General features: G+C 40.5%; 2 protein-coding genes across 4 annotated transcripts in view; one reads left to right on the top strand and one right to left on the bottom strand.

The window, feature by feature from the left end:
• LOC138774017 (uncharacterized WD repeat-containing protein alr2800-like) overlaps window positions 1–2,735 on the bottom strand; it is a 34,000-nt gene extending 31,265 nt beyond the window's left edge. For all 3 annotated transcript variants that reach the window (XM_069954559.1, XM_069954567.1, XM_069954571.1), the window contains exon 1: window positions 2,590–2,735. The gene's annotated coding sequence lies outside the window, so the exon portion shown is untranslated. The remainder of the gene's footprint in view (window positions 1–2,589) is intronic.
• A 2,150-nt stretch (window positions 2,736–4,885) lies between these two features.
• RGS14 (regulator of G protein signaling 14) overlaps window positions 4,886–14,720 on the top strand; it is an 85,646-nt gene continuing 75,811 nt past the window's right edge. The window contains exon 1 of the mRNA XM_069954554.1: window positions 4,886–4,970. Within this exon, the coding sequence (XP_069810655.1) occupies window positions 4,947–4,970 (24 nt within the window). The 5' untranslated portion in view covers window positions 4,886–4,946. The remainder of the gene's footprint in view (window positions 4,971–14,720) is intronic.

Raw genomic sequence — 14,720 nt, 5'->3', positions numbered from 1 at the left:
AGATTTGTATTTCACTTCTATTTACAAATCTCCAGTCTTCCAGTACTTATCAGCTGCTGTATATCCTGCAGGAAGTGATGTATTCTCTCCAGTCTGACACAGTACTCTCTGCTGCCAGCTCTGTCCATGACAAGAACTGTCTAGAGCAGGAGAGGTTGCCAGCTGGTTGCCACAAAACAGAGGTTGCCACAAAACAGAAGCTCACAAACACCAGCACTATGATAGTCTTGCAGCTGTCAGGCTGGGAGTCACACGCTTCTCTCCCCAAATAAATAGGCTACTGATAAGTGCCAAGCGCAAGTAAACATATGCTGTAGTTCTACAAGCGCAATAATGTGTCTCTTTCTATATAATTGCACGCTGTATGTCACTGTGAAATGGATAAAAGTGAACTACAAAGAAATACTAAAGTGCCAAGAGTAAGTAACATATGCTGTAATACTAAAAATGCAATAATTGAAGTCTTTTATAGTTGCACGCTAGATATCACTGTGGAATAGATGAAGGTACCGGTATAAGTCATGCAATAAAGCTTCATAGGCATAGTAGTCCTCCAATGTTGGTGGTAATGGAAACTGAGATCGGTAATTTGGGGTGGCTCCAAGGTTCAACTATGTGCAAATATGTGCAATATCTTTTTCAGGCTGTTTGAATAGGGATGCCCAGGCCGGCAGCTAATCCCCCAAAAAAGAAAACGATGTGAGCACAAACCCAACCGGCGGGTTTACGGAACCGAGCGACGTCACTCTCTCCCTTGACGGGTCCCCGTAGAGGCTAAAAATCAATGCGTTTCAGCAAAGTAAAGTGTTTGCCTTCATCAGAATTGAGGGTATAGAGAGGCGTTCCGTCCTTCATGGGTTCGGCACATTCCATCTTACATATTGAGAGTTCCTATGCACACCTTCTAGGAATCTGCCTTTCTTGGTAATAGAACCTCATTCCTTATTCCTTGTTGGCATCCTCCATCTGATTCTATCATTCTGTCTTCATGCTGCGGTTTCGTAAAATGTACAATATCACTATATGCAAATCAGCTAAAATATGCAATTTCACTAGATGTCGCTAGCGCTCCCAGTTCCAATATAATTTTACATCCTATTATATCATATAGTAGCTATCCTCTTTTAGCGACACAACTGTGTAGCTATATATTTTTCACCTTTATTAAATTAAAAATATCTCAGTTACTTGAGAATGTAACAAAATTCAAACAAAAAGACTATTTTATTTTGTTCTGTTCTACGGGGACGTAGAGGGAGAGAGTGACGTCACTCAGTTCCGTGAACCCGTTTGTTGGGTTTGTGCTCACATGGTTTTGCTTTTTGGGGGGGTATTAGCCGCCAGCCGGGGCATCTCTATCCAAACAGCCTGGCAAAGATATTGCACATATTTGCACATAGTTAAACCTTGGAGCCACGCCAATTTACCGCATCTCAGTCTGCCATTACCACCAACATTGGAGGACTACTACGCCTATGAAGCTTTTATTGCATGACTTTCATCTATTCCACAGTGATATCTAGCGTGCAACTATAAAAGAGTTTGATTGTAGCCTTTTTAGTATTACAGCATATGTTACTTACTCTTGGCACTAGTATTTTTTGTAGTTCACTTTTATCCATTTCACAGTGACATACAGCATGCAATTATATAGAAAAAGACCTATTGTTGCACTTGTAGTACTACAGCACATGTTTACTTGCGCTTGGCACTTTAGTATTTACTTTGTATGAAGTGAATATGAAGGCAGAAACAGTAAAATACCATTTCTGCCTTGGAGGTAAACTGTTCATACTATAGAAAAGTGTTAAAACATTACAAAAACAATATAAGCTCTAGGGAGTCCTGGAAAACATGGATAAAGCCATAGGCTGTATCCATGTTTTCCTGGCAGCCCTAGATCTGCATCCAGCTTCTCCAGCCGACAGGAGTCAAGTGTTTGGGTTCATCCTAACCCAAATGTTTAGCAACTTCGCTCATCACTAGTGCTAGCCGATCAGTTATTATAAAAAAATTTTTTTAAGCAGAATTGGAGGGTTTGCTGTTATCAATTTAGTTTGTATCAATAGAATAACATTAAGCACTAACAAATCCATCCTCCCACAGTGTAACCTCCCTTTATCCATCTCCACCCTCAAAAAAGGATATTCTGTCAATGCAGCAAGTACATGAAACATGGCTGGAGGGAGACTCATCAGTATTGCCATAACAGAAAACCTCATAGCTGGCAGACTGGTACAAAAATAATAATAATAATAATAATAATAATAATAATAATACATTTGGAGGATAAGTATTACATTTTGTGTGGACATTTTCAACAGACTTTAGATCCATTTTATTTAGTAAATCTTTTTTAGTGTTTTATACTGTGTCATGTTTCTGAAACTGACGAGAGTATAAAACTGTTTGAGTGTTTGAAGAAAATATGACAGGTCTGACAAGATCGTTCATCATATCCCATCGAATGAGAAATTAGAGTGTCGGTGCAGTGAAACCCAATCATGGAACAAGTGGCGGTCTTTCTATAAGGAAGCCAAGTGATATATGTGCACCTGCAGCAGAAGACAAGAGCCTGATACAGATTACCTGAATGAGAAGTAACATGGTCCCTGTGTCCCTTCACCAGGTCTGTAAGAATATCCTATGCAGCCTCCATAAGACTTTACTCCTGTCTGGGATGTTTGTATGGCTTCCTGCGTTTGTCACTATAGGAACCACTTTCTAGACACTTGCCAGCAGCTTCACAAAAGAAAGTGACTGCTGAGTGATCATGTCCTCGCCCAGCAGCCAAGTGTCCTGCACAAAGCCTGTTGTGAAATCATTGGGAGCCAGCTTCTCCGTCACCTTGCTGCTTGTTTTTTGTGTACTTACAGCACTGGTAGGATGGCGTTTATTACTGAAGGAGGAAACCAACACAAGGACCATTCACCATTGCCTATACAACGTATACATAATGTATAAAACAGCTATACAGTGTATGAGGAGCTGTGTGTGTATTATTAACCCCTTCAAGACAGAGCCCTTTCATGCATAAAAGTCTGGGTCAAATTAATGCAATGTTCCTCCCCAACTTCTAAACCCATAACGCTTTTATTTTTCCACCTACAGGGCTGGTTGGGGTGTCATTTTTTGCGTCATGATCATTTTGATCGCTTTCCGTATGGGAACAATAATGTTAAATATTAATAGATCGGACAATTCCGCACGCAACAATATAAAATATGGTTATTTAGTTTATTTTTTTTTATATATATTTTTATTTTTATAATGGGCAAGGGAGTAGTATTATTAAACTTGTATTGGGGGGGGGCAAAGGTTTTTTTAATTACTTTAAAAAACTTTTTTTACTACACTTTATTTTATTTTTTTTACACTTTTTTTCACAGTAAAACATGTAATCATTAGATTGCATGTACCGATCTATGCTATGCCATAGCATAGCATAGATCAGTGTTATCGGCGATCTATGCATAGAGCCTGCCTGAGAGCAGATTCTATTCATAAATCGCTGATCTGACAGGACAGAGTTAAGAGGCTTACCCCCCGCCCGTTGGTACATGCGATCGGGACCCCCGCAGCTTGGTATGTGCAGCAGGAATGTATATCTTCATATTGCTGACATGAAGGGGTTAAATAACCAAATATAGAAGGATTAGGCTGGGTTCACATTATCGGCAGAAGTTGCTGCAACTAAAAATCCATCCTTCACATGGCAATGGTGCTACCGATGCAGCATTTGCCTGGAATTTTTTCTAACCGTATTCAGATAAATAGGGCAGTCACAGAGATTTCAGGGATCTAAAAAAAAAAGTCTAATGCCTATACAGTAGACATGAAAGAAAGGAATCAGGCAGGAAATAGACAAAGTAGAAGTATTTTTTTTTCAAAACGCAGCACTCTTTGACTATGTTTCCACAACATTGTTTTGTGTGGCCGTTTAAAGCCAAATAACGGACGCTATTTTACAAATGGTGGCTATCATTGTGAAATAACGGCTGTTATTTGGATTCAAATGGCCAAAAAAAGACGTGGGAACATAGCCTTTAGACACTTTTTAATTTATTTATTTTACTGCTTGGGGCTATGTTTATAAACAGTAAAATAAGGGTAAATACATCTGTACTTTGTTATAACCGTCCAAATAATGAACATGCTTGTTATTTACCACCTGCTTTTGCAAAATAGGGCTGTTTTTTTCCCATCTGTTAACACATTGTTTTATTTTAACTCAAAACTACGGTCATATTTAGCTTTTATTTTACTGTGTGTGAACCAAGCCTCCTAAAACAGAATTAAATGAGTGTCGTTTCTCTTAGTGCTTTTTGTTGGTCTTTTTTACCCCACATTTTTAGGGAAGAACCTCCAAGAATAGTAAATCTCGTCCGCCGTGTTAGAGTAACGTCACCAAAACTGCATAAAATAACTTATGATGTCTCTGCAATACCAGACACAGCCTGCAGACACATTACCGGAATGAGCAGAGCCTTTCCTTTTTTTTTTTTTTTTAAATAATCCTGGTTTTACCTTTTACGGACTCATATACATTACCTTAGATTTAGTGGGGACATTTATTATTACTGCATTTATTTGCCGAGCAGAATAACGACAAGTGCCTATTGTCAAGGCTTAGATGGTCACAACCTGCAATATTACAGAGGCTTGTGTCCCAGTAGAGAAGTGTGACATCAGCCTGGCCATGTAAAGTAGCCCCTGCACTCTCCGCAGGCAATGCTGCATGCCGGCTGCTTGTTTTGGTCCAATGTACTTTCTTTCCATAATCACAGTGTTGTTTACTTTCCTGACAGCGCGGGAGCTTGCACGCTTCTTACAGACGTCAGCATCTGTGGGGATTTTTTTCCATAGTTCAAAAGTCTCTCCCTGTTTGTACTTGTATCAGCTCATGTCCTGATGTTCCTGTGGCTCCTGGAAGGATCATTCCCAGGATGTTTTCTGAACCTGAGAGGAAGGTACAATGTATTTATGACATCTATTCTCTCTGCTCTTACACTTGCCTTCTGCTTGCTGTCTGGTGTCTCTAGTTCAGTGTGTCTGCTATCAGAGCTTCAATGCTGTTTCCTCATGGGACAGTCATATGTTGGTGTCATTACATAGGTACTGTAAGCCATGCGCCATTCTTTTTCAGCGTAGCACAGTTATAAATGTTTTATGTATTTCTACATTTTAATAATTTTCCAGTTGTGAGATGTATGGTCCAACTTTGCAATGTAATGTAATATACACAATTGTGAGGACAGCAATGTGATGGCCTGTTCTGTATCCAAGTATCCTTCGTATGGAATACACTACCTGCTCGAGAGGGTGGAGCCTCAGTGTCATTCTGACTGCTACCTGCACCCCTGCCCACTGTTCACCCAATGCAATCCAATCCCAATACTGGTAGGACATGGAAATATTCAGGTTTACATAGAGTGGGGGTTATCCAGTGAGAATCTTTTTCTTTCAAATCAACTGGTTTCAGAAAGTTATATAGATTTGTAATTTACTTGTATTTAAAAATCTCCAGTCTTCCCATACTTCCCAAATGTTTTCTTATCAGTCTGACACGGTGCTCTCTCCTGACATCTCTGTCCATGTCAGGAACTGTCCAGGGCAGCAGCAGGACATACAGGAACTGATGAGTATGGGAAGACTTGAGATTTTTAAATAGGAGTAAATTACTGAATTTCTGAAACCAGTTTATTTGAAAGAAAAATATTTTCACTGTATAACCTCTTTGAAGGGGTTATCCAGCTAAAATCTTTTTCTTTCAAATCAACTATTTTCAGAAAGTTATATAGATTTGCAATTTACTTCTATAAAATCTCCAGCCTTCCCATACTTATTAGCTACTATATACCCTGTAGGAAGTGTTGTTTAAATTTCAGTCTGACACAGTGCTCTCTGCTGACATCTCCGGCCGAGACAGGAACTCTCTTGAGGAAAAGAGGCTTTCTATGGGAATCCCCATAGAAAACCTCTCCTACTCTGGACAGTTCCTGTATAATGCGAAGTATAATACAAGTTATATAGCAATAAGATGTAATTCATCTATCTTTCTATCTACTATCTATCTAGAAATTACAAAAAAAAAGTTAGAGGATGGCTTTCAGGATCGTTGTAAAATAGTTTTCTTCAGTCCTTGAATTTCGGTGATGCTTTAGTTCAAAGTAGGGCTTTTTGGCTGGAAAATAACCCTAGTTTGAATTTGGCTGTTGGACAACTTTTTTTAACAGAAGTAGGTAGCACTATCTCTCTATCTATGATATATTTGTCCATCTTAAATTATATCTTTCTTACTCTCTTACTCTATTTAAAATGACGTCCGCTATTTTGAGTCTAAAATAACGGACGTTATTTAGCTGTCTGGCCTTCCCTTAGTGCACTGACTGGTGTTGATACACTATTCTAGTTTAGGGTTACTAATTGGCCTTTGGGTGAGGCTTATTTGAAGAAAGTCCATTGAATTTAATAGTAAAACCGGAGAATGAACGGTGACAAAAGAAAAACTGTGTGTGAACAACTAATAAAAAACGTCCGCTGTTTGCAAAAGATGTCCAAAAATAATGATCATGTTTATTATTTTGACGTCCGTGGTAAAAAAGTCTGTTACTCAATACATTGTGTGCATTGGACGTCTGTCTTTCCATTGACTTCAATGCATTGCCATTACTGTCAGTTAAATGGCGGCAATAACGGACGTTTTAATATCAAAATCGGACGCCTTTTCTCTATTTTTGACGTTGTGTGAACATAGCCTTAGGGTGTGCTCAGATGTTCCGGTTTTTAACGTCATTTACTATATATAAAGTCAGGAATGGATTTAGCCTATGATCCCACCTCTGGAACATAGCAGGGAAAGGTGGCCGTCTCGTTATAATTACTCATAATCGTCTCATTATTATATCAAGACAGCCGCCTTTCCCTTCTACATTCCCGAAGTGGTAACATAGCTTTAAAAGGAGACTTCTCAGTTCTTCTTTAATTTTTTCTCCATTTATGATCTGTTCTTGGCTGTGTATTTTACAATTGCAATTAAAAACCTGAGTGTGTGAACACCTCCTTACACAGACCATAAGCAGAGGTGATGTTCTGCAGTACTGACTTATAGTGAAATTTTAATAATTAACTTCCAATGCTATGCACACTTGGCCACTTCATGAATTGCAAACAGCAGCCACACTCTGAAACATCAGGAAATGTAAGAAGAACTGCATGAAGAAGTAGTATTACATAACACCAATATAATGTCGGCCATGAAATATATGAACAGCTGGAGTTTGGCAGATTGGGAGTTCCTCCTACAGAGCAGCTTTCCATTGTAGCCTATAGAATGGATGCATCTCATGTGTGACATCTAATGTACTAATAGGACATATGGACATAAAACAGCTGGTGTGGGATAAGGACTAGAGATCAGCGCAACTCGACCATGCTCGAGTCTGATTGGCAATTGATTACTGCTGGCTGAAGAAGATAGATGCAGCCCTAGGAAATCCGGGTAAAAAAGATACATAAGCTGTATCCATGTTTTCCCAGACTCCCTAGAGCTGCATCCAACTTCTTTAGCCACCGGCATGCGAATGCCTAACAATCAGACTCAAGCATGTGTGAGTTGCACTCATTTCTATTATGTGTGAAACCAGCATGAGAATGCAAATATATAGTATGAGGCTACGTTCACACTACGTAAGTTTCCGGCCGTAGCGCGTTCCGTGAATAAGCGGCCGGAAACTTACGTAGTTTGCGTACAATGGAAAGTATACGATCTACGGGCGCACAGTTCACACTACGTACGAACTTACGCCCGGATCGTATGTGGCGCCGTAAAAAATGAACCAAACCATTATTTCCGGACGGAAATGCCGTAACTTACGCCCGTAGCGTAACATGCGGTCCCGTACGTAGTGGTGATTTCTTCATTTTGCCAGCTTTTTGTTCCAATCCAAAAGGTTCTGTGGGGTGTCCGGGGCTAGCAAAGATTTCCAAGTAAAAGACCGCTGTTAGATCGCTACGAAGAGCGCTCGGGAAGCGTAAGTACGCTACGGGCGTAAGTTCGCGGTCCGTACGTATCCGGCCGCAACTTGCGTAAAGTCCCGGCCGGAGTTTCATACGTATATGTCCGGCCGCGAAAAATATGCGGCCGGACATATACGTAGTGTGAACCTAGCCTATAAGGGGATCATTATATGGCTATGTTCACATGACGTGTTTTCCTGTCCGTTTTTCTTTTTCTCAAAATGACCTAATTTTGGTTTTGGGCGCTTGTCATTACAATGATGGCTATGGGTACATTATGCTAGTTCAGACCTTTTGGGTGTGGTCCTTTTTTGAAGGTCCATTCAATTTAGTAGTAAAGATGGTAAAATGACGGTGAAAGAAGAAAATGTGTGTGCTCAACTAAAAATAACATCTGTTTGCAAAAAACATCCGCAAATAATTGTCGTGAATGTTAATTTGACGTCCGCACAAACAACACCCATTATTTCATACACTAAATGTATTAGGGGAGCATCATTCCATTGACTTCAATTATAATTCGCTAATAACTAGAGATGAGCGAACCGAGTTAGGGTTTAAGTCGATCTGAACCCGAGCGATCAGCATTTGATTAGCGGGGGCTGTTGAAGTTGGATAAAGCTCTAAGGTTGTCTGGAAAACATGGATACAGCCAATGACTATATCCATGTTTTCTACATAGCCTTTGGGCTTTATCCAACTTCAGCAGCCACTGCTAATCAAATGCCGATCGTTCGGGTTCGGATGGACTTGAGCATGCTCCAGGTTCGCTCATCTGTAATAATAACAGATTTTTTTTTCAAAGCATTTGCCTTTTCTCTTGTTTTTAAACAGTGTAAACATAGTCCTTTATGTAGTTTTCCTTTATATACAATGCATTCAGCAAGTCTTACTTTTTTTATATTTTGTTATGTTGCTGCCTTGTGCTGAAGAAAAATATAATCCTATTAAAATTCTGCATTCAGTACCCCATAATGACAAAGTGGAAACACAGTGTTATCAATCTTCGCTAATTTGTTAAAAAGGAAAAACTCAAATAATGCATTGATATACTTTATTCAGTACTTAGGCAGTGCTTACAGCGATTACAGCCTCTGATGTTTCTGCTGTTCTTCCCTGCAGATTTTCTGCCATTTCCAGGTCTTTTCAGAGATTTTGTATTGAATTCAAATAAGGGCTCAGGCTGGGCCAGTAAATGGCATTTAGAGTTGTCCTTACTCCTGTGTTATCTTGACTGTATGCTGAGTTCAACCTTCTGCCCTGCCTGAGGTCCAGACAATTCTGGACTTTGCTCTTTTCAGCTTTCCCTCAACCCCAACCAGTCTCCTTGTCCCAGCCATTGGAAAAGATCAGTCATGGTTTCATCAGATCAGAGATTCTTGTTTCTCACAGTCTGAGAGTCCTTTAGGGGCTTTTTTTTTCTCATACTCTAAATGAGTTTTCATGTGTCTTTTATCGGGGAAATGCCTGTTTCTCACCGATTGGCCATAAAACTCAGATTGGTGGAGGCTGCAGCGATGGTTGACCTTCCGGAAGTTTCTCCCGTCTACACACAGGATTTTTAGAGTTTAGCCAGACTGACCATTGGGTTCTTGGTCACCTCTTTTACATTTACCTAATTTAATTGGGCGTCCATCTCTAGCGAGAGTCTAGATATACTCTATGCCTCCATACAATCCTCTAGAGGCAGTTCTTTCATCCTCATGTCTTGGTTTTTCTCTGCGCTTTCCAAATCATGTCCAATCAACTGTAACATATAACTCCAATCAATGTGTAGATACATCTCAAAGATGATTAAAGAGAATTTAGAGGTTCCCAGAGCAACATTTTCATTTTCATAACAAAGAGAGGAAAGACATATGTCCATGTAAAGTTTAGTTTTTTTCTTTTTAATACATTAGCAAAAATTTCTAAAATTCTTTTTTTATTTCATGGGGTATTGGGTACAGAAGGCCTCAACATAAAGTGAAAAAGTGAAAGGGTCCGTGAACTTTCTGAATGCATGGTATATGTAGATTCATCTATACCTCCCTGCTCCTGTAGATTTAATGGATGTGATTTCAGTGCAACAGCTTGAGGGTAATGGTCGACAGATAAACCCACAGATATATTTTTGGTAATTGGAAATCCCATAGAGCTCCATTATAATTCCGTCCACCGCTACTGTAACAGCGACAGAAAGGGCAGAGCATGCACTGCTGAGCACATCTGCCCCTTCATTCTAAGGATTGGAGGGGGTCTCAGCCCCCGGACCCTGACCGATACAAACCTCTGACTTGTTGCTATATGTCAGAAGTTTGTTTAACCCCTTTGCGTCAGTAACATGTATATATACATTCCTACTGCACATACCCCGTGCAGTAGGAATGCATATATATACGTTCCTGTACTGACAGAGGCTTTGTGATGAGAGCGGGATCGCTGCAGGGATAGCGATACCGCTCTCATCTGTGTCCGGGGCCTAGAGGTAATGAGAGTCAGCTGCGATCCCGCAGCCGACTCTCATTAACCCCTCAAACACTGGGATCTACAGCGATCGCAGCTTTAGGCTATGTTCACACTGCGTATGATTCTGGCCGTAGTGCGAACCGCAAATATACACACGTAGTTTTGAGGTTGATGCGTTCGCTTGAAAGTATACGATATACGCCCGCACAATGCACACTACGTATGAGCTTACGGCCGGATCCTATACGGCGCTGTGAAAAATTAACAAGACCATTGTTTGAGGACGAAAATGTTGAAACTCACGGCCGTGGATTTCAGTGCGGTCCTGTACGAAGTACTTATTCCAGCCAAATTGAACTTGATTTTTCGATCCAAAAGGTTCTGTGAGTTTTATTGGGCTGGGTGAAGATTTCCAAGTAAATGACCTGTTTCAGATCGCTTCGAAACAAGCTAGGGAAGTATAACTGTACTGCGGGCGTATGTTCACGGTTCGTACGCATCCGGCCGCATGCCGATTTTTCCCACGCCCGTAGTTTCAGCCGCACATGTACGGCGGCGTACGAAATGCGGCCGGACTCATATGCAGTGTGAACATAGCCTTAAGGTACTCAGTGGCAGATCAAGCATCTGTCACTGACTGATCGGGACCCCCGCAGCCGTGTGGGGGTAAGCTCCTTACCTCCGTCCTTTCAGATCGTTGATTTACGCGTAGAGTCTGCTCTCAGGCAGGCTCTATACATAGATCACCGATAACACTGATCAATGCCATGCTATGGAAAAAGCTAGACGCGAAACGTGCGTTGGAAGAGCGGCACACATCCATTCCACAGGTATTATGATTTAATTACCATACTCCTCTTGCTGCTAAATAGGCCACTGGGCGATGTGCAATTTCTCTATAGGGATGACAGCATTGGAGTTCTGTGCAATAATCATGAATATTTATAATATTGCACTTTATATTAATGAGTTTACAGTTCCTGTGGTGGTGTACTACTTGTGTGTATGGCTATGTGATCAACTTTTAATTATTGTTGTAAGATGTAAAGATTTTTAAAATCATTTTTGAATAAAGATTATGTATTGTTGATTGAAATTTTTGTCCTGGTTTTTGGAATATATAGTTTAAGCTTTTGGACAGGCTTGTTGGGTCTTTTTTGGAGTTTATATGCTATGGCATAGCATAGACCAGTATATGAAATCTAATGATTGTATATATTACAGTGTTAAAAGTGTTATTTAAAGAAAGTGTAATAAAAAAGTTTTAAAAGTATTAAAAAAACCCTTATAAACCCACTCCCAATAAAAGTTTAAAATACCCGCTTGCCTATTATAAAAATATAAATTTAAATAAATAAATAAAAATATTACATAACGTAGCGTGCGGAATCGTCCAATCTATTAAAATACCACATTATTGTTCCTGCGCGGTGAACGGCGTAAACGGAAACAAAAAAAAACCCCACACCATAATTGCTGATTTTATTAAATTATATATCACAAAAAAATTGATAAAGAGCAATCAAAATTTTTTTGCTACACCAATATGATATTAATAAAAACTAGAGAACATGGCGCAAAAAATTACACTTCAACCAGCCCTGTAGGTAGAAAAATTAAAGCACAATGGCTCTTAGAAGGCGGGGAGGAACATTGCATTAATATGACCCGGACTTTTGTGCATCAAAGGGCTCTGTCTTAAAGGGGTTAAATGATATGTACCCTTTAAACATTTTTTTCTCCCATTCTTCTGGGTTTGCATCCAGGACAACATTCAGCCCTCAGCATGTCCCCAAATATACTTATTTTTTTCAATGCATCTAAAAGAAAACAATTAAGCAACTTTGCAAAAAGTATTGGTAAAGGTCTTTACACATCTGTGTGCCCCAGTCTAGTGCAGCTACTTCTCCATGCATACAGCCTGGGGCTGGTTTCACACTACATATATTTCAGTCAGTATTGTGGTCCTCATATTGCAACCAAAACCAGGAGTGGATTAAAAACACAGAAAGGCTCTGTTCACACAATGGTGAAATTGAGTGGATGGCCGCCATATAACAGTAAATAACTGCCATTATTTCAATATAACAGCCGTTGTTTTAAAATAACAGCAATTATTTGCCATTAAATGGCGGCCATCCACTCAATTTCAACATTGTGTGGACAGAGCCTTTCTGTTTGGTTGCAATATGAGGACCACAATACTGACTGAAATATACATAGTGTGAACCCAGCCTACGTATAGCTGTGTGTACTCTCATCCTGCAGTTGCCTATAACTAATCTTCCATCTGATAAAGCTTAGGGGGGTATATGTGGTCAGTGCAAGATCACTTGACTGGTATGGGCCCATAGGCTAGGGATATGTGGTGCTAATAAACTGCCCAACTCCTCTCATTGTCCTCTATTCTCTTTTATTTATCTGGATGGCTCATGCTCTGACCTTAAGCAGTATAGTTACATCCCACTTATGTACTGATCTATAATTGAAGACACTGAGGAGTGTAGACATATTTTACGATCCATGTTCCAGGACACTTGTGGACACAACCTGCCATGTTCTCTGTGTAAGTATAGTAATGTCCTGTCAATGAAGGTTGGTTTCCATGAGCACTGATGATCAAGGGCCGTCACTAAGATATGACTAAGGGCCGTGGTGTCATGCACTGACGTGAGATATAGGAGAAGAGTTGTTATGGCAACTTTCCTGAACAAATATTGGACAATCTGCCTGTACTGTGTTTACCTGTCACATGAAGTAAGAAAGGCTCGGCAGGATGTGTGCTGCTAAAAATATTTCATTAAATATATTATAGCCATGTATTCTGATGACATAATAATTGCATTTGTTAGATACTGGTAAATCTTTAAAAAATGGCACAGAAGTAATAGAGCATAATGGAAAATACTCCGGGTTAAAGATAAAGTGGAACAAGGTGGAACTGATGTCATTTTAGGGAAAGAATGGGAAGAGAACATACCCTGTTTCCCCAAAAATGAGACATTTCTTGAAAATAAGACATAGTAGAGGTTTTACTGAATTGCTAAATATAAAGCCTCCCCTGAAAGTAAAACCTGCCAAAGTTTTGGTTTGGAAGCATGCCCGCCGAGCAGAACACCAGGGCATGCAGCTGAGATTCTGTTTAATCAGCCGCTGGTGTCCCCTAACCTTGACCATCCGTTGCAGAGCAGCTGCATGCAGGACATGATGACTGTCACCTGCCGCCAAACCTGATGTACCCTTCCGCGACCGTCACTTGTGAATGTGTCACCTGCTGATATCCCCATTGTCCGCTACGACCAGATGTAGAGCTGCATCAGTCTGCCGTTATCCGGTTGCCTGTCACCATAACGTACACTGTCCCTGCTGTGCTATACGAGTGTGCTGTGGTGAGCTCCCCCTGGTGGCCGGAAGCCACCATACTGTGGTGTCCCACCACGGGTGTTTCTTTTGTCACACCTGTCACAAAAGCCCCTTACTGAAAGCTGAGTAGTGATGAAGGTAGTTTATTATTTCACCACTAGATGTCAGTGTTCATTATGCATGCTCTTATGGATTGCACAGCTGGAGTTACAAAAGTGTTACTGTTCCTTATGTATTATGTACTTTTATTGTCCAATGGATATATTCTTCTCTTCTGATCTATCCTTTCTCTTCTTTTCTTTGCACACATTCCTTTTCACCACTCACAGGGTCTTTTACATACCCTTGTAGGAAGAAGTCACCTGGTGGGAGAAAGTGTAGAGTCAGTCTTATCTTATTTCTCGTGGGAGAAGGACACACAGAGCAGACATCCCTGCTGTAGCCAAGCCAGGGCCTGGCTCTGCCAGGACCCTTGTCCGGGACAGTCTAACCTAGACACAAGTATGTAGCAACCAGAGACACTCAGTTTCTACAGTCTATCTTGTATATCCACGATGCAGTGCTAGACACCACAAAAAGGAAGAAAAGACAGAGATAAACCCAGCCCACAAAGTGCAGGGCAGTATCCTGATACACAGAGGAACTAGCCTGGATAGGAAAAAGATACCAGAAGGTCTATGTATCCTATCTCGCAGTGCAGGTGACACTGGGAAACCTCAGACACTTAGCTTCACCAAGGTAACCACGGCTGAGGCTTGTATCACCCTATTAGGACGGGAAACTCGACACTGTATGGCTGAAGGTGGTCAGACACTAGTCTAAACACGGGTACAAGAAAACCACGGCTGAGGCTTGTATCACCCTATTAGGACGGGAAACTCGACACTGTA

This window comes from Dendropsophus ebraccatus, chromosome 1, assembly GCF_027789765.1.
Source record: "Dendropsophus ebraccatus isolate aDenEbr1 chromosome 1, aDenEbr1.pat, whole genome shotgun sequence".
Classification (NCBI taxonomy): Eukaryota; Metazoa; Chordata; class Amphibia; order Anura; family Hylidae; genus Dendropsophus; species Dendropsophus ebraccatus.
Note: the sequence above shows the minus strand (reverse complement) of the source record. Positions and strands in the feature narration are given on the sequence as shown.